General features: G+C 40.0%; 1 protein-coding gene across 3 annotated transcripts in view; it reads right to left on the bottom strand.

The window, feature by feature from the left end:
- The window catches only part of Otulin (OTU deubiquitinase with linear linkage specificity), a 30,001-nt gene extending 15,782 nt beyond the window's left edge, over positions 1 to 14,219 (bottom strand). Inside the window, exons 1-3 of one of the 3 annotated variants that reach the window (XM_027950366.3) lie at positions 13,946 to 14,219; positions 6,363 to 6,439; positions 113 to 207 (exon numbers count right to left, since the gene is read on the bottom strand). In XM_027950366.3, the coding sequence (XP_027806167.2) occupies positions 113 to 207; positions 6,363 to 6,439; positions 13,946 to 14,076 (303 nt within the window). In that variant the 5' untranslated portion in view covers positions 14,077 to 14,219. Of the gene's footprint in view, positions 1 to 112; positions 208 to 6,362; positions 6,440 to 12,061; positions 12,151 to 13,945 lie in introns of those variants that run through there. The other 2 variants (XM_027950365.3, XM_027950367.3) reach the window with 2 other exon arrangements.
- Between the last annotated feature and the right edge of the window lie 12,982 nt (positions 14,220 to 27,201).

Below are 27,201 nucleotides of genomic sequence, written 5' to 3' on the forward strand. Positions count from 1 at the left end.
AGTATTTACCAAGTCTAATAGCAGTTGTCTTAATGAATGTCTAAAAATATAAAATGACATAATTTATGAGAGACTATTTAAAAGGCCTGAAATATGGGCATCTCTGCTGTACCTTTTTCATACAGGTTGCTTTCTGTGTATTTCCCCTCCATTCTTTTTTGCAGTAGTCCATGATATCCATTTCAGGAGCCACACTTAATCTGGGTTCTGTTAAAAAAATCAAAAAGAAAAAAAGTAGCAAACCAAAGCATAATTCAAATACTGAATTACTTGGGGGTCACCCTTCCTTGCTCACTTTCTCACTTCATTTTCAAAATCCAGAATTCTACTAGTGCCTACCCACCTAGTCCAGACCACCATCACCTCACCCCTAGTTAGCCATGGAGGTCTCTCGATGGTTCTCCCTTGTCACCACAACTCTGGACCACTCTCCACTTACGGGGAGATGACCTCACTCGAGCTCAGAGAGCTCCAGGGGCCCCATCTCACTCCTCACTTAAGTAAGGAGTCACCCTCCTGACTGCCTCTCTGGCCTCAGCTTCCTCCATTCCCCCAACTGACTCTGCTCCTGCCTCACCCTACAACCTCCCCTAATACTCTTCCGGAAAGCTGTGCCCTATCCCTCAGGGCTGCCCACTCCTTTCTATGCAGGTGTCCAGGGTTATCTGATGCCCTGTATCAGAATATCACAGCCCTTTGCTCTATATTCTCTAAAATCATTTTGGTTTTCTTCTTAGAAATATTAACTCCTGACATATTTCTTTTTCTGTGTCCCCACATACACCTATCCACAGTAGAACATGAGCTCCTTGAAGGCAGGGGCTTTGTTTTGCTTCCCAGCTGTGTCCTCAGCACTTGAAACTGCACTGACCCACAGGGGTCTGTGAATATTGTTCTAATCAAAGACAACAGTCTGAACTATAAAAAAATAATTTTACTGATTCCATTTTTTAAGGTTCTTTTTAAAAATTAATTATTTATTTTTATGTGATGCTGAGGATGGAACCCAGGGCCTTGCATGTGCTAGGCAAGCGCTCTACTGCTGAGCCACAACCCCAGCCCCTGATTCCATCTTTTTTAAAATATTTTTTTAGTTGTAGATGAACACAATATCATTGTTTATTTTTATGTGGTGCTGAGGATCAAACCCAGTGCCTCACTGATGCGAGGCAAGCGCTCTACCACTGGGCCACAGCCCCAGCCCTGTTTTTTATATCCATTATGCAAAAAGATAACATACTACAACAAAAATATCACTTAACTATCTGTATTTATTTATACCCTGCCCTGATCCCAAAAGGCTATTATTTGTTGACAATAAACCAGACAATGGAACTCTCACCATTAGTTGATTCATAGACCTCATTTGACTAATTACACATTCCCAAAAATTAAAAATATAATTCATGATCATACAAATGTTAAAAGTTTAAAAAAAAAAGTCTTTAGATTTTCCTTAACATAAAAAGTTTGGGGTTTGAGTTTGTGGTGTATGAGTATGCATATGTTAATATGTATTTTTCAGGAAGAAAATGAGGGGAATTCTCAGGTACATCTTGACTTTCTTTTTAAGTTATTGAAGATATTAATGATGATTTTAGGACATAAACCCACAAGTACCTCAAAACATTTTTACTCCTGAGGAAGTTTTGCATAAAAATTAAAATTGTTTCATTCAACTCAATTCACTAGGTGTCTAGCATGTACCAAGCACCAAGCTAGGAACTGTCTATATAAAGGCAATAAAGACAGAAGTTCTACCCTGAACAGATTTACAGACTACTGAAGAAGAAAAGACCACAGGCATTTACAAGCCAGAGTGTGATGGTACCAAGATGATCAAGGAGCATCCCCCCTATAGTTTAAGTAAAACAATCTTTTTAAAGTAAACTTTAAAAACTGCCTATTTTTAAAATCTCATTGTGAATCCTTCTATAAAGAAAATTATTTTACATAAAAAGGGAAATTATATTTATTCACATAAACAGATATGGTTAACTGTAGCACATGCCAGGATTAGCTCAAAAAGTGAAACAGACCCCTTAGTTATAATATCTGTAGACAACCAACACCAGTGCTGCACAGTCAATCCTTAGCAAAGACGCTTCATCTTTTAAATTCATGCATCTGTCTTTCCACTCACCTTCCCAAAAAACAAGAACTATAAATGTAGAGCCGGGGTACTTTCTAGGCCTTATGCTCCCGCCTGGCAGGGTTATTAGCCTGAACAGAGTGCACACTCCTAGGCAGTCTCCCTTCCTGCTCTCCCCATTGCTGTCCTCAATCCCACACAAAGACAAGACCTGGCCCTCTGGGCAAGTGGGGCAGGCCTACCACCTCAGGACTGAAGCGAGCAGACCAAGCCATCTGATGTCAATACAGGATTTCATGGGGAGTGAGGGTTGGGAAAATGGGGTACCTGCACTGTTGGCAGCACCAAAATGTTACCTGAATTCCCATTTGGCTATTGTTCTCTTGGGGGGCGGGGACTTCCAACTGCTGCTTCATGCCATGTACTAGGCCAGGAGCCTCCTGGAGGCAAGGACAAGGCAGTGCCAGACCTCAAGCAGCTCACTGAGTACCATACTCCCTTTCTTTACCTGCAAACTGTACAGACTATGATTGTTGTTTCTAGGAAAGAACATTTCTAATGGCAACAAATAAAAACAAGGAAAGCTGAAAACCAGAGTGGCAAGTCTTCTCCTCAACTACCACATGAGTGACAAATATAAGACTCAGACACTCAGAAGGTAAGAAGTTAATACTGAAACACCTCCAGGCAGCTGGGACTCTCAGCATGGACTAGGACAGGAATATCCAAGTTTTTCTGGAATGAGTCAGAAAGGAAGTAACCCAGGCTTTAAGGACCATAACGTCTCTGTCAGTACAACACAACTTCACCATGCATGAAAGATACAAAAGCAATAGGTTCACTAAAAACTTTCAATAAAACTTCATTATAAAACCAGATAGTAAAAAAAAAAAAAAAAAAAACCATATAGCAGGTCAGGTTTGAGCTGTGAGCCACAATTTGCTGAGCCCTTTACCAGGTGAAGAGTTTTCAACAGAAAAGGAGAGGACAAGAAAACTTTCTGGCTCAGTCTGGGCTTTGCTTCAGGAGAGGAAGCACTACAGAAGGATGTTATTTCAGGAAGGGCAATGAACTCCGAAGAACTGAGATGCAAGGAGTATAAAGGGATCCATTTTACTCCCAGACTAAAGCTGGAAGTTACAAGACCCACTAAAAAGCTTGAATGACTGTGTGGAGAACAATAACAGAAAGAACCTGGAAAGGGGAAGAGAAAACACTAGCTGAATATGCATCTTCCTTAAAAATATGGCTAAAAGGACTCTGCATCCATCCTCTGAAGTCTTATGAGTACCAAGAACAAGTCAGGACCACTTCAAAAAACATCTCCTTTGACTACAGGGAAGAGTCACCAACTTCTTAGGAGGAAGACTCAGAAATTATCAAAAACCCTACTGTGTACAGTCTCAAAACAAAATAAAATAATTAAAATAAATCTAACCAAGGAGGTAAAATATCTCTACAATAAAAATTATAGAGCTCTATAGAAAGAAAGTGAAGAAAACACTGGGAGATGGGAAAACCTCCCATGTTCATGGATAGGCAGAATAAATACTATTTAAATGGTCATATTACCAAAAGCAATATTTAGATTCAGTGCAATCCCCATCAAAATACCAATGATGTTCTTCACTGAACTATAAAAAACAGTCCTAAAATTCATTTGGAAGAATAAAAGACCCCAAACAGCCAAAGCAATTCTAAGAAAAAAAAAAAAAAAAAAATTGCTGAAGGCATCACAATCCCCAAATTCAAATTATACTACAGAGCTATAGTAACAAAAACTGCATGGTACTGACATTAAAAACAGATATACAGACCAATGGTACAGAATAGAAGACACAGAGACAAACCCACACAGATAGAGTCACAGAATGCTTGACAAAGGCACCAAAAGCATATGTCAGTAAAAAAGACAGCCTTTTTAACAAATGATGCTGGGAAAACTGGTTATCCACATGTAGAAGAATGAGACGTGATCCCCATCTCTCACCCTGCACAAAAGTCAACTCAAAATGGGTCAAATGCCTAAGAATTAGAACAGAAACTATGCAACTGCTAGAAGAAAATGCAGGGTCAACACAACAACACACAGGTACAGGCAATGACATCCTCAATAAAACTTCTAAAGCTCAGAAAATAATACCAAGAATTAATATATGGGATGGCATCAAATTAAAGCTTCTGCACAGTAAAAGGAACAATTAAGAGTGTCAACGGAGGGGCTGGGGCTGGGGCTCAGCGGTAGCGCATTCGCCTGGCATGTGTGAGGTACTGGGTTCAATTCTCTGCCCACATACAAATAAATAAAATAAAGGTCTATCAACAACCAAAAAAAATTTAAAAAAAAAAAAAAGAGAGTCAACAGAGAACCTACAGAATGTGAGAAGGTCTTTGCCAGCTATTCTTCTGAGGATTTTATCCAGAATATATAAAGAACTCAAACAGCATCATTTAAAAAAAAAAAAAAATCCAATCAATAGGTGGGCAAATTAACTAACTATATACTTCTTAAAAGAAGAAACAGTCAACAAATACATGAAAAAAATGTTCAACATCTAGCCATTAGGAAAATGCAAATCAAAAGTACACTGACATATCATCTCTTTCCAGTTAGAATTGTAGTCACAAAGAACACAAACATCAGCATAGTCCCAGTGACTAGGGGGGGCTGAGGGATAAGGATGCAAATTAGAGGCCAACCTCAGCAACTTAGCAAAACCCTGTCCTAAATATATAATTTTTAAAAAGGGAAAAATGTAGCTTAGAGGTACAGGACCCCTGGATTCAATCCCCAGCACCACAAAACACAAACACACACACACAAATAATACAAGCAATAAGTGCTGGGGAGAATGTAATGGAAAAGGAACACTTTTATATTATTGGTAAGATTATAAATAAGTACAGCCACCATGGAAATCAGCATGGAGGATCTCAAAAGACTAGGACTGGAATCATGAAACCATCATGACTCAGCTATACCACTCCTTGATATTTATCCTAAAAAAAAAAAAAAATGGAAATCAGCATACTAGAGCGATACATGCATACTCATGTTTATAGACGCACAATTCACAATAGGCAAATTAAGGAACCATCTTAGGTGTCCATTAACAGATGAATGAATAAAAAAAATGTGGTATATATACACAATGGAATTTTACTCAGCCATAAAGAAGAATGAAATTATGTCATTTTCAGGAAAATGCAAACTTGACACCAAACTAAGCCAAACTCAGAAAGTCAAGAATCCATGTTTTCTCTCATATTTGGAAGCTAGAGAGAAACAAATAGGAAAAGGGGGGAGGGGTTCTCATGAAAACAGAAGGAAAACCAGTACAGTAGGGAAAAGAACCAGGGAAGAGGAGAAAGAGAGGGAAAAAAAGAGATACTAGGGAACCATATGACCAAATTATATTGAGTGCATGTAAAAATATGTAACATCAAATCCCATTATGGATAATTATAATGCAACAATTTTAAAATAACCCTACTGTGTATCATTTGTTCCTAATTACAATGATAATGCTTTGTTAACCATAAAATAAGCAGAAGCCAGTTCTCAAAACAAACCAATAGAACACCTGAATTGCACAGGTAATGAAAGAGAAAATGCCACTTGTGAATTATCTGAGGAGTATCCCCACTTGGCTTCTGTATGAGGCCTGCTGGCACAGGATCTACTTCTCTTACAGCCCTGCAGGCCAAGTCTCCATGGACCAGTGAAAGGGGCTAGGAGAAGCATCTCTCCCTTGGAAAGGGCCCTAGTGAAGGTTAAAAGAGCAGGCCTGATAGATAAGAAGCATGGATGATGTGAAATCACAAAACAAGAGAGTTAGCACTATTTATTCAGTAACCATTCTTTTTAGTCAGTCAGATTTACATGGCCATCTGCATGCAAAGATGTGCACAGCTAGCTTCAACTAGAAATGAAAAATCCATTTCAAAGTCAAACTCTCCTAGGAATGTAATGAAATAAAAAAGAGAAGGTAGTTTCAGGAGATTAAAATAATCCTCTACAGGAACAAAAAAATGACATGAATGTAAAGAATGCAGAGAGAATACGTGCATTGAAATTTTGAAACCTCAGGAAACAGTCTTCCCTAAACATACATACCTCAACAATAATCAGTGTACGTAAGACCATACTTGTAAGAATACTTCCTAGGAAGTGCATGTCCAGATTTTATGAATATGGCTATACCAATTTAACTGCATGTTCTAGTATAAACAGTAAGGACTCTAATAAATAAAACAATTCCAAACATACCTGATGCCCCTCTTTCATGTATAAGCAATTCTTTCTCCTTCTCTATTTCATCTGCAGCACGGTACATGTCCTCCTCGCTGAAATCACACCAAAGTAGACATTTTCAAAACACTTGTTGCACTGATGTATTCTGATGTATCACAACCTACAGCTGCTTACAAAAATGCATGGGACACTAAAAGCTTAACTCTTCTCACATTACATAGTAGCAATCTGATCAAATATGGGTTCTATATCTTAGATGCTCATGTTTCTATCTCACCACTGTCTTCTACTTCAGAATTTCTTATAATGTACATCACTCACCAGCAACATGGTCCTAAGGCCATTTCAATTAATGTCTATTAATGTCTCAGATGTACATCTAGGCATCTTAGCATGCATCTTATCAGTGAAGCTTTCAAAATGATTCTCTCAAGTTCTTAGGATGGGAAGAGTGCTAATATAAGCATGCAGGCGAATTACCAACCTTTGTAACATGTCACAAGCAAATATAACAATAGCTACGCTAAAACTAGTGATAGGAGAACATCAATTACAAATCTTCAAAGCTAACAATCCCCCTTGAGGTTCCTCCTGCTCCCTAACTCCCACATTCAAACAGCCACCTACGTTCTGTAGTGTTCCACATGCTTTCATTTTACTATTTCTACTATGGACTTTTTACTCACATAACAGCTTCCTGAAGTGTCTCTAGTCTCTATGGTAAACTAAAAGAATCTACTAAGTACTAGAAAGGGACATAATTCCACTAGGTACTAGAAAAAATGAAGAACATAATAGAAAAATGAAGACCCCTGGTTTGATGTCCGCTATCTCCCTCAAGATTCTCAGCTGAACACCCAAAAAGACAAAGGATATAGAAACACCAACCCCATCTTTGCTGAAAGCAGAAGACATGTGAAAGCCCAAAGTGTTGAAAAGCAGATTGGTAAGTGACCCTGGCAAGGAAGCCCAAGGCTGGTGGAGGGATATCTGTGGAAAGCAAGCTAGTAAACAGGACAGAACCCCAGAAAAACTCTGAAACTGCAGTCCCTAAAGTCCTTCTGAGGGTATGGAGAACACACTAAGCTAAAAACAAGGAGACTGGCTGACACTCACATAAGGAACACTCAGACCCCCCAACTTCCTCACAACCATAGAACATGCCATCCCCACACAAGCCGGTGGCAGGCAGCATTCCAGGCACAATGAAAGGCAGGAAGGAGGCCGTAGCAGGCTAAAAAATGTAAGTGAATGACTAAGATGCCCCGACCACCTAGAACAGCTGAGGGGAAAAGAGGGCCAGAGAGAGAAAGAAGAAATGCTAGGAGAGGTGGACAGAAGTGGGAGTCTAACTGCCTCTGCTGAAATCATTCAATGGTTCTCAAACACTGGGGGGACAATGTCAAAATCCGCACTTCATCCTCCACTCTATTCTAGCGTGGACTCCATTACCCTACTAGGCACTATGCTCCCTTCACTCCAAACACTTGACCAACACCTGCAACTTTCCTGCACTTTTTTTTTTTTAACAGTTGTTGATGGACCTTTATTTATTTATTTATTTGTATGTGGTGCTGAGAATCAAACCCAGTGCCTCACACAATCTAGGCAAGCACTCTGCCACTGAGCCACAACCTCAGCCTGCACCCTGCACTTTTAAACCTATGATCTGCTCCAGGGGTTCTCTCTTCTTGAACAATTCATACTCCTGACCTGCCTCTTAGCCATGTAAGCCTTCTGCAGAGAGCAATGGATGGAGTGGGGACCTAGGAATCAGACTGTCACAAGTTTAACCGCCCTTCACTCCATCCGTATGTACAGTGATTACTGTGGTAACTTCACCTCTTACTGTCCAAGTTTAACCTCCTATAAAAAAGGATAGTAAGAGAATTCACTTCAAAGGACTATTGTGAGGAGTAAAAACATGTAAAATAATTAGTACTCAAAAAAGTTAGCTATTCTTATTAATTCTCATACATTCACTGGTGCAGAATATTAATAAGCAATTTGCCCAATGATCATTTTTTTATTCCATTTTTTTCCTCTCCAAATAAATGTGTGTATGTGTGTGTTGTTTAAGGTTTTGAGGGTGAGGGAACAAATATTATGGAAAGGGTACTTTCCTTGTATTCTGACTCCAGTGAAATTTCAAGAGAAAAATGTAACATCACTTCTGGAGCCTATGCCAGAGTTAAAAGCAAACAGAAACCTGATTCACAAGATCTAAAACACAAAAATGACCAATCGTGTTCATTCTTTTCTTGAAAATTTAACATTTTTCTGCCTCCTTGCTAGTTGTATCAGAGAAACTCTGATAAAAGAGAAACTCTGATCCTCTGGAAGAATCATTTAAGTGAATCACTTTCTAAATATCATTATCAGAAATATGTCTTCGGGGAAGGCACTTCCCCAATCTTGCCCTAATTTTCTCATCTTCAAAATGAAAGACTAGAGGAGAGCTATAAAATCAACATGATTCCTCTTCTAGGTCTTCCTTCTACAGACTTCAAACAAGTTCTGTGGCTAATCTGCACACACATCTGGCTCTGCTTTGGTCCTCCTCCTTTTTAATCTACAAAATAACAAAAAATGTAATCAGACATCAGTGCCCAGAGGAGATTTTCTAAACAAGCACCTTACTGTACACCCCAACAATTCCTACAAAGGCCAACAGGAAGAAAATGAAAGGAAACAGAACAGGATAACTAAATGCAAAGAGAAGACAGTACAGAAAGGGAGATTTTTAGAAACAAAAAACAGTGATTCGGGACACAGTATTCAAAAGAAGCAAATCAAAAACTGATGAATACAAGGCCCAGAGTATATGCAAATTATTTTAGCCACAACTGGATTTAACTCAGACCCTGTGTAGGAATATAGCTAACTTCCTTGGTCACCAAACAGTATGGAAATTGTAATACAGTCTTTAAAAAATCCCAAAGTTTTATCTCCTTGGAGAAAAAATAAGGTTTTTTTGTTATTGTTGTTTTTGGTATCAGGAATTGAATCCGGGGGTGCCTAACCACTGAACCACATCCCCAGCCCTTTTCATGTTTTATTTTGAGACAGGGTTTCATTAAGTTGATTAGGGCCTCACTAAACTGCTGAGGCTGGATTTGAACTTGTGATCTTCCTGCCTCAGGCTCCCAAACCACTGGGATTACAGGTGTGCCCTATCATGCCCAGCAAAAAAAGGATAACTTTTAAATTCAAGTAATAAAATCCAATCAACAGAAAGGAAGGAATTCAACAGCCATAATGAAGTAATTACCCATCTAATATAAGGCTAACAAGAATGGAAGATAAAACTAATTTTAAAAATACTTAATTCAAACTTTTGCTTTAATTTAAGTATCAAAATATTAAAGCTGAAAATAATGGCAAAATAAAATTATATTTAAAGCTGGAAATCTGAAATAGAGGTTTAGTTTGAATTTGTGTTATAGGAAGGAAAGACAGTGAAGCAATGAAAGGAAAAGGGATACAACAAGATAAGATAAATTCATAAATGCTAAACAGTTTCAGAAATCTGGCAGATTTTTTTTTTTTTGCATAAGTATTGGGGTGGGGGTGGGGAGGTATCCACCATGGCAGAAAAGAGGCCAATGAAGCCTAAAGATTCAGATGATCACAACAAAAAGTTTTCTTTTAGAAAACATAGTTGGAAAAGTGGTAGAGGAAAGTAAGATAAAAGTCTTAGATGACCCGAATTTCCTGGCTTGCAAGTCACAATTACATTGTTAGATTAAATTTTAAAACCAAATACTAATAATTCCTAGTTAGAAAATTCTGAGTATAGCATCATGACATTATATTTTTTAAAGTTCCCATTAAACAGAATTTGCAAATTTTCTAGTAAGCTAAATATCTTATTCTTACTATTAAGGCAATATACCAAATTGAGTAAGCTACATGGCAATGCATACTAAATTATAACTGCTCTTGCTCTGTTCAAAGACCACCACACAAACTTTTGAAGACTTATTTTATAATGCTCACTATTATAAAGTCAAAATTATACTAGTTCCAAGAAAACCTGCAAATTAAAAGCAGAGCTCAGTGAAGCAAAAGACAATCCTGTAGAGCCAATTTTTCAATTTGATTCAAGTAAACATGTAACATGAAAACAACTCTAAAGTCTACACAAAGCTACTAAGACAGAATCCTAATCACTCACCAGTATGAACCTTTGCATCAAGATGCCTTGGTTATCTAAAAGAACTGAGTTTAGCTTTGTTCAGCCCTCTGAATTCCAGTCCTGCATTAACTTGGCCTGTCCTAGACTAAAGGGTCGGGTAGTGAAACATAGCCAACCAATGTGACATACCTTCCCACACAGGCACAGGAGAAGCAAAGGCCACTTAAACCAACCTTTTTCCACCACTTAGTGGTTGCAGAAAAGGGTGACCATCACATCAAATACAGGGAAGTACCAGCACCCAGGCCAAAATTCCACCCCTCTTCTGCAAGTGGACTTCCCATGACAGGCTCAAGCTGTCCTGTGTGACTTCCAAAGGCATATGAGGACAAAGCAGCCACCCTCAACAATGAGTTTTGATTCTTAGAGACATCCTAGCTCTGATCCCTAAAGCAGACTCTTCATTAGGTGGAGGGAGTGAGAGGTGATAGTTGTTACCCTACCACACTTACCTCATTCCACCCACACAAGGTGAAAGGAGAAAACAGACCAACGGTTTAATACTTGGTGGTGGGGAAGCAGAGCTCACAGCCCCTTTAAGAATCTAGTTGTAACTGAAACCTTGGGCCAGAAACATTCACAAATTTTGCCTTTGATTTCATAGGGCTTCACAGACAGTATGCTTCTCAACATAGCCAGCCCATGAATCCCTGATTCGAACCCTGTCCCACACTCACACAACTTAAGAAGGGACATGGAGTAGTCTCTGTTCTCAATTCCCTAAACATTTCTGGTCTGGATATCAACCATGTTCTCAAGAACCACAGTGTGGCTTACCTGAGCTAAGAGCAAGAGGCAGACACAAGAATCAAATGTTGGTGGTGGGATAAGCAGGAGAAAGAACAGAGACCTGGCTAATGAGAGCAGTAGGAACTTCCAGAAAGTCCATTAATGGTCTAAGAGACTATTGAAGACCTCTTCAAATGGAACCCTAAAGTACCCTCTGAGCCATCTTGGGGGTTGTCCAGGAGATGCCAACCAACAGCTCTCAAAAGAGTCAATTTTCAAAAAAGAAAAAGAAAAATTGCAATGACATTTAGAAAGCAGCTTATTCATGCGGTTTACATGCCCACCTCTCACCCTTGTGAAATGAAGTGAGCTTATTGGAAAAGTTACCTATGCTGCTAGGAAATGAGCCATCTCTCACACCCTCCAAAGAGTCATATCCTAAATATATAAATCAGCTGTAGATGGTGGGTCATGAATTGTATTCATAACTACTTTTCACTAAATATGCTAAAAATGATTCCATGGAATATCTCAAAACATTTGCAAGTTTATTATATTTATTAGTTCCCAGTGCAAACACTTTGACTTATCTGAGTGGAAAGAAAAGGCTTGGTTCCAATGACCAAAAAGATTTTAAAAGGGCCCTATGCTAAGTTTACACTGGAACTATTTATCAAGTAGGAATTTACATGCAAGTCTACATACTGCTGATTCAGAAAGATGAAACAGTATAGAAAGTCCAAAAATTTAAGATGTTCAAAAGTTGACATCTGAAAGTTATACTCACCTCCCTATTTCTCCCAGTGATGAGTTAAACGGGAATGAGATAATAAAAGGCAACAAAAAGCAAAGAGAAAAAAAGATATTAAGATGCTAATGAAAACACAAACCAGAACATCTATTCTGGGGGAATCGGGGCTGAAGCTTGCTGTCATTATAATCATGTACCTCTGCATGGTTTTGCTAAGGAAGCCAGGAAGAGGTGGGGTAGATGCCTGCCAAAGCATCAGGGATCCATGGCCCTGACAATGCCAAGCTGCACCTAAGGAATCTATAACTGCTTCTTAATGTGTATAATGACAAACCTATGCTAGGTTTTTTATTATTATTATTATTCCTTTCAGCTTTAAGTCTACTGAGAAATGAAAGAGGCATCTGTGTCCTAACCTTTTCCTCAGAGAAGAGCTCCTTCCCACTGTGGCCCATTTCCCCAGGTGCTGACTCTGAGAACCACATCCATCAGAAAACCTGCCAAATAACTATGGGTACTTTTGGAAACAGGAGTCTGTTTTCAAGTTTCTGCATCTCTAAGGGAGTGTGACACTGCTCAGTTGAAGACTGAGAGGTACAACACCTGAGAGGCAAGGCATCAAAGGTTGAGGGGGGAGGGGGTCCCCAGGGCAGCAGGAAAGTGAAAGCAGGGTGGTGGTAGCCTAGTGGTGGGCAGCTGCTGCAACAGCAGCACTTACCAAGGCAAGGGGCAGAGATGAGAGAGCCCCTACTTAAGCCTCTGCAGGGTCTGGAGTAGGACTTTATCCCAAACAGAATACTTATAATTACAGACCACATCAACTCACCACAAGGGTCTCTACAGTGGTTTGAAATTTAAAAGGAAAAAACAGAAAGTGCCTCCTTTTAAAAATGAGGACATTTCACTCAAAAGCCAATATATCTGGATTCTTCAGATACAGAAGATCTAACACTATATAGGCTGGAGCCCCCAAAACAGACATAAGCTATCCAGGTCCCCAAGAACAATTCCTGACCAATTGTACTAACTTAAGTTACTTGCCTACCTCTGGAGTTTGAGACCTCTTGCCCTAAATCTTTCCCAGTGACCATTAACCCATTAAATGAATAATTACCGTCACACTTGAGTGCTCAACAAGATACTCCAAAGCACGTTGTAAAACACTATGCAAATGAGTTACTATAATACCATTATCTACATAGCAGGCTTCTAAAGACCCCCTCTGTAGGCGATTAAGACAGGAGCTCTAAAGGTGCATTTAAACATGCTTTACAATTTAATTTCCCAGCCAATTAAAAAATATCAAATTGGTTGTCTGTGCTTTCGTCAATTTCAGAAGTTCAAAGGCATTTAAATGGGCCTACTTCTCTACAGTGTAGAAAGTGCGCCTCAAGTCCATACCCCTGCCATTTTTCTCACAGTTGGGTAGGGAACTGCTCAGACCCACACTGACTTGCGTTGTTTTAAGGGACAGGAGAACTAGCCAGGCCGTTACAGGGTAAGACGACAAGGGGTCAGACTGCGTCCAAAGGCTGTCCAACAGGTGGGACAAGCGGCGACTTGCCTCCCAAGAGCAAACGTGTCGCGCTGCTGTCTTCCTGTGGCTGGGACGGGGGCGACCTTACTTCCTCCCCAAGCCGGGCTGGAGGAAAGGGCTACGGGGAATTGGTAATAAGACGCTTCTTGGGGTCGTTTCCCCGAATTTCTGGAGTTTCCTCAACTTTAGAGACGGGCAGATGCCACGGCCGGGCGCGGGGAGGGAGACCATGGTGCCCAGGGTTGTGAGAAGGGCCCTCGGGAAACGGCTGTCCTCGGACACCGGCCGAGTGTCCTCCTCGGTGAGGACGCCGAAGGAGCCCAGACCAGCCCTCCGCAGGGGACCCGGCCCGCCGCCGCCCGGCCCTCGCCCCGCGCACTCACGGCTCGGCCGGGCACCGCATCGCGGGCCGGGGCTGCCCGCCGGCCGCCGCCTTCCCGCCCTCCCGCGCCGGCGTCTCGCCGCAGCTCGCGCCCGACCACGCTCCGGGCTGAGGCATGGTCCCTCGACTCATGCGGCCGTCCGCAGCGACGAAGGAGGAGGCGGTGCGGACGGGGTTCAGCCGCTCGGAGCGATCCCGAGCCCCAGCTGCCGGGGCGCCCCTCCGTGGCAGCCACCGCCGCAGCCGCCACCTCTGCACTACCGGCCGCTTCCGAAGGTCCCGGCTCGCTTCCGCGCGCGTCACGGCGGCCCGCCCCGCGATCTTTGACCCATAGTGAAGGGGCGCGGCCGGAGGCGGGGCGTCCTGGGGGAAGCGGCCTCTGCGCGTGCGCATTCGAGAGCTGAGCCGCCGCCCCGGCCCCTGCGCATGCTCTGACCCCGCACGGTGCAGTCGCTGCTGTTCATTTTCCCGGTGGCTGCGAGCACTAGGTCCAAAAGGGAGGCACCTGTGATGGGTGAAGAGGAAGAATCTGGACCAGAGCTGCGGGCTGACCGGGAGGTGCTGCGGCTCGCCCTGGCCTCCCGCGGGCTTTGGCCTGAGCTGTGGGGGCAGGCTGGTGGCGGGCTCCGGGGCCGGTTGCGGGGAGGGAGAACTGGTTCATCTGGACACGGTTGCGCAAGGGTAGCACTATGTGTTCTTGGGTTATGTTCTTTCATATGGAAATTTTCATTTAAGAAGAATAAAAGCAAAGGTCAGATTTCAGAGATGAAGTGAAAATGTGAAGTGTTTCATCTCTGGAGAGGTAGTATAGAAACAGAGTAGCAGTCGTGGGCATTCCAAGAACTCAGTACCAGAGCATGGAGGGATGGTGTGGCAGGGACAGCTCAGACACCTGCCGGAGGCTGGAACCGGTAGTCGCAGGGAATTTTATTGGACTATGAAACAGGAAGAAGGATGCTGAAGACCAAATCATGAAAAGCCATGTTACGTTAATTAAGGAGTTTGATCCTGACATCGTCAGAGACTATCAAGACTGGGAGACAACTTTAGGGAGATGTTGGTCACAGGATAAAATTATATGGAAAGAATATTTGCATTTTGGGGCAGAGAACTCTGGGGTGTTGTTTCTCCTTTACTTTTACTTGAAAAAGTGACAAATATGCATGCTAGAAAATTCAGAACATATAAAAGAATGTTACACATATTTCTTTCAAATTTTAAGGGTGTGATTTTGTATTGGGTTGAAGAGTGACACCTCCCGCCCCCAATTCATGGCTATCTGGAACCTCACAATGTGATTTTCCTTGGAAATAAGGTCTTTGCAGATGTACTTAAGGTCATACTCGATTAGAATGGGCCCTAAATCTAATGACTAGTGTCCTTAGAGGCCTCATAGTCATATGATGTAGACAGAATGAGGGAATTAAGATCACGTAGAGAAGGGAGCAGAAAATGGAGTGATGCAGCTATAAGTCAAGGAATGCTGGGAACTGCTAGAAGCTAAGAGACAAGGAAGGTTTATTCCAAAGAGCCTTCTGAAGAAGCTTGGACCTCCTAATAATATGATTTCAGACTTCCAGCCTCAAACTGTGACAGAATAAATTTCTGTTGTGTCAGCCCCCAGTTTGTTGTACTTTTTTTGTGGCAACCCCAGGAAACATGTAAGGCTCAAGGTAGAAAGGTAATAAAATTGTATTAGTCCAAGTTAATTTATGTGGATCCACCAAGCAGAGATTCCGGGTTTGAGGTTTCATCTCAAAGGGTTAGAAAAAGTGTTAACAGTGTGTTTATATGCTGAGTGTGTCTTCTCCTATTATGCTTGTCAAACTGGGAAAATAACCATGGGATGGGCTTGGGGACCCACTGGGCCCACTGTGAAAAGGATCTGAATGAAAACCCCATTGTTCATGTGACCTCCATCCATCCAGAAGTGCCTTCACGACAAAGTAGAAGTGCCAGAACTGCCTAGAAAGACTACATGAAAGTATCCAAAGGCTTAGGGAGGTGGGGTGTGTTTGGTTATTATGTAGGACCTACTTCCCCTTGATTTTGAGAAATAAATTTGTTCGGGAAGCCCCAGAATCCTTGAAAATATCTAAGATTACTTTTCTCTGTAATGATATCTTGCATTTGCCACTGTAGCCATCAAACTGGGATTCCTAAATGTGGTGGGGATAATGGGGTCCCAGAGTGGGAGCAACCAAGGAGTGGCACTTAGTTGCCAAAAAGTAGGCATGGTTACTGTAATGGCCAGCAGAGCCAAAACAGTGTCATCTTACTCATAGAGATGGATGAGTGAGGTCATTGGCTAATAGATTATTGTGTCCCTAGAAAAGAAATATACCAGCACTATAAATTCTTATTGGGCGATATGTAAACCAAAAGCAATATCACATTCTTGGATTGTCAAAGACTTGAAGAGATGATGATGCCACATTCCTTTACAGCTTGTCTATTTGGAACATAAGTCCTGGAAAAATGACACTGGAGTCTCATATTTCAATCTCATTGCTACACGTGCACTACTTTATTGAAAACGTGATTTTATTGCTAGAACAAATCAATACATCTCCTGGTACTGAGTATGCAGCTATTTATCTGTTAGATGTTTTTTTTCCTCGATACCTGTTGGAAAAAACAACCAGAAGAAATGAACTTCCAACCGGCAAGAATGCAAAAAACTGGGCTGGGGTTGTGGCTCAATGGTAGAGCACTTACCTAGCACATGTGAGGCACTGGATTCAACCCTCAGCCCCACATAAAAATAAAAGTATTATGTCCATATATATGCTACACATATTTCTTTCAGATTTTAAGAGTGATTTTGTTATTGTTGTTTGTTGTTTTGTTTTTGGTTGTAGTTGGGCATAATACCTTTATTTTATTTATTTATTTTTATGTGATGCTGAGGATTGAACCTAGCGCCTCACACGTGCAAGGCGAGCACTCTAATTCTGAGCCACAACACCAGCCCAAGAGTATGATTCTGTAGTGGGTTGAAGAGTGACACTTCCCCCAGTTCATGGCTACCTGGAACATAGCCAGGGTTTGTTTTTTTTGTTGTTGTTTTGTTTTTTTAAACCCTTTATTTTATTTATTTTTATGTGGTGCAGAGGATCGAACCCAGGGTCTCACATGTGCTAGGTGAGAGCTCTACTGCTGAGCTACAACCCAGCCCCAGGCCCTCAACTCTGGGTCCCTAATTTAGCTCATAGCAGCCTCTTTCACCTTCCCTTTAGAAAGAACCTCACATTAGTCTGTTACATTGATATGCTGATTAGTCCTGGTAAGCAGAAAGTAGTAACCACTCTGGACTTTTTGGTAATATATTTACTTGTCAGAGTGTGGAAAATCTTCAGAATTTCAGGAGACTTCTCTCTCAGTGAAATAAGCCCCACCATCCTCTGTGGAAAACTACTCTGCTTTTGGTAAAGACTGGATGCTTAACTACGGGCACCAAGCCACCATGTGGCCTGACGTCAGTGATGAATCATGAAATGATCTGATGAAAATGGAACTGTACTTCTGTGCTTTTTTCTTCCAAAACCCATTAAACCCAGACAAATTATGGAGGAAAACAACCAGACAATTCCACTAGCAGGACATCCTGTAATATACCTGACCAGTACTCTCCAAAATTGTCAAGATCATCAACAACAAAGTCTGAGAAACTGTCTCAGTCAAGAGAAGCCTAAAGAGACCTGACAACTAATATAATATGATGTTGTTATTATATTTCTGTTCAGTAGTATCCTGAACAGAGAAGGACATTAGGTTAAACAAAGGAAATCTGAATAAACCATAAATGTTAATTATTATTATAACTAATGTAACATAATGTATGGATACTGGTTCATTAATTGTAACAAATGTGCCTTACTAATTAAGATATCATTGAGAGCTGGGCATGGTAGCCCATTCCTGTAACCCCAGTGACTGAGGCTGAGGCAGAAGATCCCAAGTTAGAGGCCAGCAACTTAGCAAGGAAGGCCCTAAGCAACTTACTGAGACCCTGTCTCAAAAACTAAAAGGACTGGGGATGTGGTTCAGCCGTTAAAAATCCCTGAGTTAATTCCCCAGTAGAAAAAAAAAAAAAAAGATTAATTGAAGAAATTGGATACAAAATATATGGAAACTTTGTATGGTCTTCTCCTTTTTTATGTAAATCCCCCCCAAAACTCACATGTGGAGATAATGCAAGGTTCAGAGGAGAAATTATTGGATTTGAGTCTTAACCCAATCAGTGAATTAATCCCCTGAATGGATTAACTGAGTAGTAAGTGAAGGCTAATACTGTGTGGCTGGAGGAGGTAGGCACTGGGGGTGTGGCTTTGGGGTATACATTTTGTATCTGGCCAGTGGAGTCTCTCTCTCTCTCTCTCTCTCTCTCTCTCTCTCTCTCTGCTTCCTGATATCATGTGAGCCATGATGTCCTGCCTCACCTTGAGCCACACGGAATGGAGCCTGCTGTCTGTGGATTGAGACCTCTGAAACCATGAGCCCCCAAATAAACTTTTTCTCCTAAAAAATTTAAAAATACAACCGGATGAATGAGAAGTTATATTCCATTTATGTACGATATGTCAAAATGCATTCTACTGTCATGTATAACTAATTAGAACCACTAAAATATACTTTAAAAAGCCTTTTACATTTAAAAATCAAAGTCAAATCACCATTTCAAAAATAGTTAAACCAAGAATTTCCAAAATTCTTGGAAACCAAACAATATTCACCCATATTATTCTTATCTGTACTTGAGTTAAAAATTAAATGTCATTTCATCTTTCAACTATTTTACTGTGGGTATGTTTATATGTACATAATATGTGAATATTCTTATCAAATTTGTACTGTGTGTTTTATAGAATATATAATAAATATAGAGGTGTGAGTTTTTAACATACTTAATATGCTCATTTTCACTGACATTAGAAAACTAAACTATTAGAGAGCTGTGTATGTTAAATCAGACCCAAAAACTAGAGTTTCTTAAAGTCAGTCATGAGTAGAAAGCCCATGTAACAACTAACCTATTCTTTATCATTTTAAGACTGTTAACATGGAAAAAGAACGAATATATGTTAAGTACAAAAGATTCATTTAAAAAAGAGACATAAAGTTGTATATGCAGTAAAATAACAATTATGTAAACACACCAAAAACCTATGCACAGAACTGTCTAGAGGAGCATTTAACACCAAAAGATTGACAGTGGTACCATTTGAAACTGATTCTTTAAAATTCCCAAAGTTATCCTTAATGGGGAATAATTTTTTTAAAAGTTAAAAAATATATCCCCAGTGGCTGGTGTTTGAGCAGTGCAGTGTTGCTGTCTCATACAAAGCAGTGGTTTTGGCCTTGACTCTTCAGAGGCTGGCAAGCAGCCCCTCCAATACCTCGGCCCCAAGCCTGCATCCCTGCAGGCCGGCTCTCTGTCTCTCTTCTGCTTCTCTACCATCTGTACTTCCAGCTCAATCTTTTCATTTCTTCCCCAACTTGGCAGCCAGCTCTGCTGCCACAGGGCCTGGAAGTAGAGACTGTGAGATGACGTTTTCAAAGGACATGATGCCTCAGCCTTTGGACACGAAGCTGTCATTTTCCTCTAGTTACAGGTATGTAAATTTTACATCCTTTCTTGTTAACCTAGTTCCAAGCACTCTCTCTGAAGAGTTCCTAATATGAATTTTCTACCCTTAAAAGCCAGGGGTGGGCAGTAACAGCCAGATTATTTGGTTTCTTAAAGTCCCTCCACCCTGGGAAGGAAGAGCCACACAGTGGGTGGCCTGGCAGCAGCTGCAGATTCCAGTCTACTTTTGTCCTTTCAGTTTAACTGACAAGTCAAAAGAGTAATTGCTCAAAAAAAAAAAAAAAAAATGAAGACAAAAGTGCTAGAGATTCAAAGCCTGTGTCTGCTGCTGAGCAGAACCAGTGATGGCTTGGTACCCCTAGCAGCTATGTAACTTAGGAAGTCAAAACCTTAGTGGGGGAGGTAGGAATGACAGTAGAATGAATTGGACATTATTGTCCTATGTGTATATATGATTACACGACCTGTATAATTCTACATCAAGTACAACCAGAAGAAAGAGAAGTTATACTCCTTTTATGTATGATGTGTCAAAATTCATTGTACCGTCATGTATAACTAATTAGAACGAATTTTAAAAATTTTTAAATACTCATAAGCAAAAAATAAAACAAAAAACCCTAATTGGGCTTATTCTTATGTCAAGATAAATAAATAGAAACGTAAAAAGTTACAAGCTTACATAAAAGTCTATATAAAAACACCACTACAGACAGTTCCAGTTAGTTCACAGCTTCCTCCTTGAATCAAATATTAGATCTAAAGGTAATATGATGGCATCGTAATATGTAAATACTAGGTAACATATTTGTAATCACTTTGAACTAGTATATCAACTTCCATGGCATTGCCTAGAATAGTTAATGTAGGAAAGACTCTAAATTCCTTTTTGTTGAACATTCCAGCCTTATTTGTAATAACTGTTCAGAAACAAACCATTACAGTGTTCTCATTTTTTAATTCTCTATAAGGAACTTAATACAAGTAGGATACACAGCCCCTCTCTTTCAATACCATAAACTTGTATTTCACAGTAAAGTCAAATACCCTATATTTATACCTGATGGAATTTCCCAATGCCACAGCAATAAAAAATAGATTTCAAGTGTATTTCACACATCAATTTCTAAAGTATTCAGAGAAAGGTACTTTTTAGTTTATTAATTCTAGTTTCATAGGTTCATGTACTGTGCTCAAGCTTAGCACCATTTGCTAAGAAGCCTATCCTTTCTCCAATGTATGTTTTTGCTACCTTTATCAAGGATCAGATGACTGTAACTATCTTCTAAAATGGAATTTCATGCCACTAGTACCTAAGTGTCTGCTATAGACTGAATTGTGTGTCTCCCTTCTCAAATTCATGTTGAAGCCCAAACCCCAACGTAACTATATTTGGAGATAAGGGCCTGTGAGGAGGTGAGGAAGTTAAATGAGGCTATAAAGGTGGAGCCCCAATAAAATGGGACTGGCATTCTTACAAAAAGAGAAGAAATCAGCAGAGCTTGTTCATACTCTGCCCAAATAATCAACCAAACAATTAGAAGTAGAAAAAAAAAAAAACTGTGCCTTTACTCTTCTGAGGCCAAAAGAAATCCTAGGGGAACAAAAAGAGGTGAAATAGTACAATAAGAAAATACCTTGTAGGGTAGTTCATGCCTATAAACCCATTGGCTTGGTAGGCTAAAGCAGGAGGATCCCAAGTTCAAAGCCACCCTCAGCAACTTAGTAAGGCAACTTAGCAAGACCCCATCTCTAAAAAATAAAAATAAAAAAGGGCTGGGAATGTGGCTTAGTGGTTAAGTGCCCCTAGCTTCAATTCCCAGGATTTTAAAAAAAGAAAGAAAAAAAGTATGCACTGTGGAAGTATTAATTTACCTGGAAACCCCCAAAAACTTTCCCCAAGAGTTTTTATTGGGAGGAGTATAGGTCATAATGAAATTTATTTTTATCATGAAAATGAAACCATTTCATACTTAGGAGATGAGAGAATGATGCAATTATAAGTCATATATTTTGGAGTTCTGGAAGATATTAAACTATTCATTTGCCTCCAGCTAAACAGAATTTCATCCTAAATAAATTATTCAGGCAGATAATAGTCTGAATGTATTTGAAGATCTTCTAAAATGGAATTTTATGCTGCTAGTATCTAAGTGTCTGCTATAGACTGAATTGTGTGTCTCCCTTCTCAAATTCATGTTGAAGCCCAAACCCCAATGTGACTATATTTGGAGATAAGGGCCTGTGAGGAGGTGAGGAAGTTAAATGAGGCTATAAAGGTGGTGCCCCAATAAAATGGGACTGGCATTCTTACAAAAAGAGAAGAAATCAGCAGAGCTTGTTCATACTCTGCCACATGAGCAAGGCAGCCATTTGGAAGAAAGCCCTCACCAGAAACGAAATCAGCTGTGAGAACTGTGAGACGATAAATAGCTGTTGCTTAGCTGTCCAGCCCATGGTACACTGTTATGGCTCCTGAGCAGACAGAGAGTGTCACGAAGCACTTCCTTATTCTCACTTTTCAGGACAAACATGGGTTCCTTTGGAAAGGGAGTCCATCGTTCATAATGCACATTAGAGCTGGAGGTGCAAATCATAGAAGTTTCTTAATAAAATCAAGGTATGAAAGACATCCTGTGTCACTTATAGGATATCGTCATCTCCTCAAATAGTTGATTTAGGTTGATAATTCTCATTTAACCCAATCTTATCTCCATTGCAGTCAGAGGGAAAGCATCAGCCTACTACTCCAAAAATCTATACTTGTGACTAAGTTATCAATCTTACCTTAAAAACTCATATGAGGATATTTCTGACAAAGTAACAAGGACTTTCTGGGTCTTCTAATTTGTCTCATGTGTTTCAGTCCAGATTTTTAGAATAGTTAGCTGATCTACTTTGGAAGGTTAGGATGTTGGTTTCATCATTGTGTCATCATTCCCAAAGATTATGGCAGCTAGAATGCACGTCAAAACATGGTTTTCAAAATGCAGATCAGAACCACACTGAGATTCCATCTCATGCCAGTCAGAAAGACTCGTATTAAGAACACAAGTAACAATAAGTGTTGGCGAGGATGTGGGGGAAAAGGTACACTCATACATTGCTTGGTGGGAACGAAATTGGTGCAACCACTCTGGAAAGCAGTATGGAGATTGCTTAGAAAAATTGGAATAGAACTACCATTTAACCCAGTTATCCCACTCCTTGGCATATACCCCAAAGACTTACAATCAGCATACTATAGTAATGCGGTCACATCAATGTTTATAGTAGCTCAATTCACAATAGCTAAGCTATGGAACCAACTCTAGGTGCCCTTCATCAGATGAATGGGTAAAGAAAATGTGATATATATATACACAATGGAATGAAAATAGTGGTCTTCAAACTGGGGCACCTCCAGCTCCTGGGGTATAGCAAGGCTGCTTTGTACCATTGTACAGAGAAGCCGGGAGGAAAAGATACCCTTCACAAATGCAAGAGGGCTTGGATAGGCCCATTCTCCTTTCCAAACACTTCTTTCTTGTGTTCACTATATTCCTACTTCTCAGCCATCCGAAATCTTCCTACAGTGTGTGCCTCAAGAGCTGCTACTAGCTGGGCATGGTGACATATGCCTATAATTCTAGCAGCTCAGGAGGCTGAGACAGGAGGATCATGAGTTCAAAACCAGCCTCAGCAATGGCAAGGTGCTAAGCAACTCAGGGAGACCTGGTGTCTAAATAAAATACAAAATAGGTCTGGTGATGTGGCTCACTGGTTGAATCTCCTGAGTTCAATCCCTGATACAAAAAAAAAAAAAAGAGCTACTACCAGTCAAATGTGTGTCCCTTGAGAATTTGCATGCAGCTGGTCAGAATTGGGATTTACTGTTTGTGTAAAACACACAGTATTTTAAGGACTCAGTATATGTGTGTACATATTTTTTCACATTTATTATTTTTTGTATTGATTACATGTTGAAATGGTAAAATTTGGAAATATTGCACTATGTAAAATGTTAATATCACCAGTTGCTTCCACTTTTTTATTATGGTGACTAAAAAATCTTAAGTAATGTATTATGTGGCTCACATCATATTTCTACTATGGTGTTGTTCTAAGCTTCAAAAGGAAGGGACAACTGAAGAAATGCTTTCCCACAGGCCTCCAGTGTAAGGCACCAAGAACTTGCAGCCAGACTTCATGGCTCTCCTTTTCTTCCCTTAAGCATGGGTATTTGGGTATTTAAATGGAATGTTTTGGCCAATATGTTTATTCAGATGTATTCTGGAATGGGGAGATAAGGATGAGGTAGTTGAGCAGAGATAAAATTACGTGACCTAAGCAAGCCATTTAATTTCTCTGACCTTCAACACTTCAGCCTTTAATTTCACTCAATGATCCTTGCACCTGAGGGAGAATTTCTGGAGACTAGAGTATAGGTAAGAAATATTGGTGGCAGCTGGGTGGGGTGGTGCACATGTGTAATCCCAGCTATTTGGGAGGCTGAGGCAGGAGAATTGCAAGTTTAAGCACAGGTTGGACAACTTGGTGAGATCCTGTCTCAAAATAAAAACAATTTTAAAAAGAGCTGGGGATGCAGCTCAGGGCTAGAGTATTTCCCTGGCATGAGGCCCTGGGCTCAACCCTTGGTAAAACAAAAAAGAAATAAATATTGTTGGTATCTGATGTCATTTAGGTGACAGACTCATGGCAATGCTCTCTGCCTAATCTAGCACTCACCTTAGAATGAGGATTTAAGGTGAAATCATCATCTTATGGCATTTGCCAGAAATGGAGGTGATCCACTCTAAACTGGATAATCATTTCTTTGCAATTCATGGGATTTCTAATTCTTTGCTTTCAATGAATTTGGAGAATCTAAAGTGGTTAAAATAATATTTAATGAGAGGTTACTATGATATTTTACCACACAATTCAGAAATTGTTACAATAAACTTCCATTTCCGTCTATTTATAAGAACAGTGTTTCTTGGTGCTTACATCTATAAAACCCCCAAATAGGAATAGACTTGAAATTAAATTCTATCTTTTTCTAACAATAGATAGTGTTCACCAATAGATTTTGAAAGAGCTCTACCCAAGAAAAATGTACTATGTATATAAAATAACTATCAAAAATTATAACATTGTTTTGATCAAGTGTTTTGCTAACAATTGTCATAATGAACATAACTTTCTAGTAATTCTAAATAGCAAAAGACTTTCAAACATAAAGATGTATTGCATTACTTAAAATTCTGGAAATGAAGACTGGAAAAGAGATTAGAATTCAGTAAGAAAAAAGACTGATGTAAAATTGTTTTTTAATAAATAATAGTAAATTTTTGATAAATGTTATTTAGATTCTATTGGAAATTTAAGAGTCATTTGATGATTTTATTTAAAATTTACTGATAATATAACAGAAGTTACATCCTTTAAAACTAGGTTTCTAGAAATATCCATAGAATTGAATTTTTTGTAGGCAGTCAACTTTTCCACACATTTATAAAATTTATTCATAAAATGAACATTTTTATTGAGTATTTTCCATATGCAAGAGTCTAGAGACCCCTTTTGTGCACACATGGAGGGAACATGAACCTCTTTCCTAATTTCTGATTGCTACTACTTTATTTATCAATATAATCATATGATGTGGTTCCTTCACCTGTCTTGTTTTTCTTTTTGATTTTTTTTTAGTTGTAGATGGACACAATATCTTTATTTTTATTTATTTATTTTTTAATGTGATGCTGAGGATCCAACCCAGGGCCTCACACATACGAGGCAAGCGCTCTACCACTGAGCTATGGCCCCAGACCTGGTTTTTCTTTTTCTTCCCACTGCCTTACTGGTGCATAATTGACAAAATTGTATGTTTATTTTTTAAAACCTTAAGTTTTTACTAGAACATATAGATGGCAACTTTTAAATGTGGGAGCGGTTCACAGTTTTCCAAGATTCTTTCGTGGGAGAAGATAAGCAGAATTTTCCTGATATCTGCTTTAAATGCCAAAAGCTCTTTGTTATAGGTGTGGCAGAAAAAGCCAGAAGTCGGGGGCTCTGCACCTCTTCTCATCACCCACTCTGGAGAAGGCAGCATGCAGGCCTGTGAGGAAGCTATGATGCTCAGTGAGGAGGCACCTGAGGTTGCCTTTGTCACATGTATTTGAGCAGCTGTCTAGAATCCATGGAAGCCAACCTTGCACACCTTTGGCGTTCTGAGCTACAGCCACCACCTAGGATTATACTGTGCTTTGTTTATACATCTCTCTCAGCAGGCTGGATTGTAATTTGTGGAATCATTGATCTCCCTTACCAAGCTGGAAGCACCTTGAAGAAAGTAAATAGTCACTGTATTAGTCATCTTGGGCCACCATAGTGCAAGGTGACAGGCTGGGTGGTGTAAACAACAGACATTGATTGTTTCGCTCCGGAGGCTGGAAGACTGAGATCAGGGTGCTGCTCAGGTCTGGTGAGGGCTCTTCCTTACTCGCAGACAACCACCTTTTCTCTGTGTACTCACAGGGTCTTTTCTTAGTGTAGGAGAGCAGAGAAAGAGCTTCATCTCTTTCTCTTCGTATAAAGATAATAATCCTATTGGATCAGGCCCTTATCCTTATGATCCCATTTAACATCAATTACTTTTCCCTAGAGACCTTATCTCCAAATTCAGTCACATTGGGGGTAGGGCTTTGACATATGAATTTGGGAGGTGGGGGTACAAATGTTCAGTCTATAATATTCATCAATTGTTACATACCTTATTCCTAAACCAAAGAATGGTGCACAGTACTCCTTAATTATTTTTTGCTGAATTATTTCATATTAATTTATTACATCAGTATTATAATGCCATGTAGTATAGCCTAGAGAAACTAACTATGTGACCTCGGGCAGGTTATTTAACCACTCTGAGTCTACTTCTTCAGATGTGGAATCTGGATGGTAAATCCTATAAGTATGTTATGAGGATTGGAAAGGAGGTTTCTGGAACAGTGCTTGTGAAATTATAGCTATCTAACCCTTGCCTAGCACTTTATGAAGCATCTTTAATGCACTATCCACTGAGTTCCGACCCGAACTTGTCAGACACTTCTGGCACCAGGCGTAGTGATCTTTCCATTATACAGGTGATCTAGGCTTTACAGAATTTGTTAACTTTAAGATAACCTTCAACTTCCAAAGTCATTGCAATTTTCTTAAATACGTTTTTTTCCCCCCTAGATTTACAGCCAAAGCATTTGGCTAAGTCCAATGACCAACATTAGGTGGCGCCATAAGAACCTCTTATGGACCAGTTCCTGACAGCCCAGCAGCTCTCTCCCCTTCCAGCCTAAAGCTTTTTAAAGTCTAGGGTGAAGTACACAAATCGTAGTCCTTTTGTACATAGAAAGAGCCTATAAAGAAGTTCTTTTCTAGGGGTTTGATTTGCTAATGTGAATATTACGTAGAGGAACAAGGCTCTCTCGGCAAACAATAGCCAACAATAATCAAGTCAGGAGATCAATCTGAGTTCCAATGCTGCCACTTAGCAGCTGGGGTTTCTGAGAAAGTTTTATTTCCTGTCCTGTATGCATCTCATCAGACTTTGGGGAGGACCAAATGCAGTCATGTATGAGGACGGTCAAGTGTACAATTAAAAACTGAGATTCATGGTGGGCACGGTGGCACAC

The sequence above is a fragment of the Marmota flaviventris genome, chromosome 5 (assembly GCF_047511675.1).
Source record: "Marmota flaviventris isolate mMarFla1 chromosome 5, mMarFla1.hap1, whole genome shotgun sequence".
Taxonomy (NCBI): Eukaryota; Metazoa; Chordata; class Mammalia; order Rodentia; family Sciuridae; genus Marmota; species Marmota flaviventris.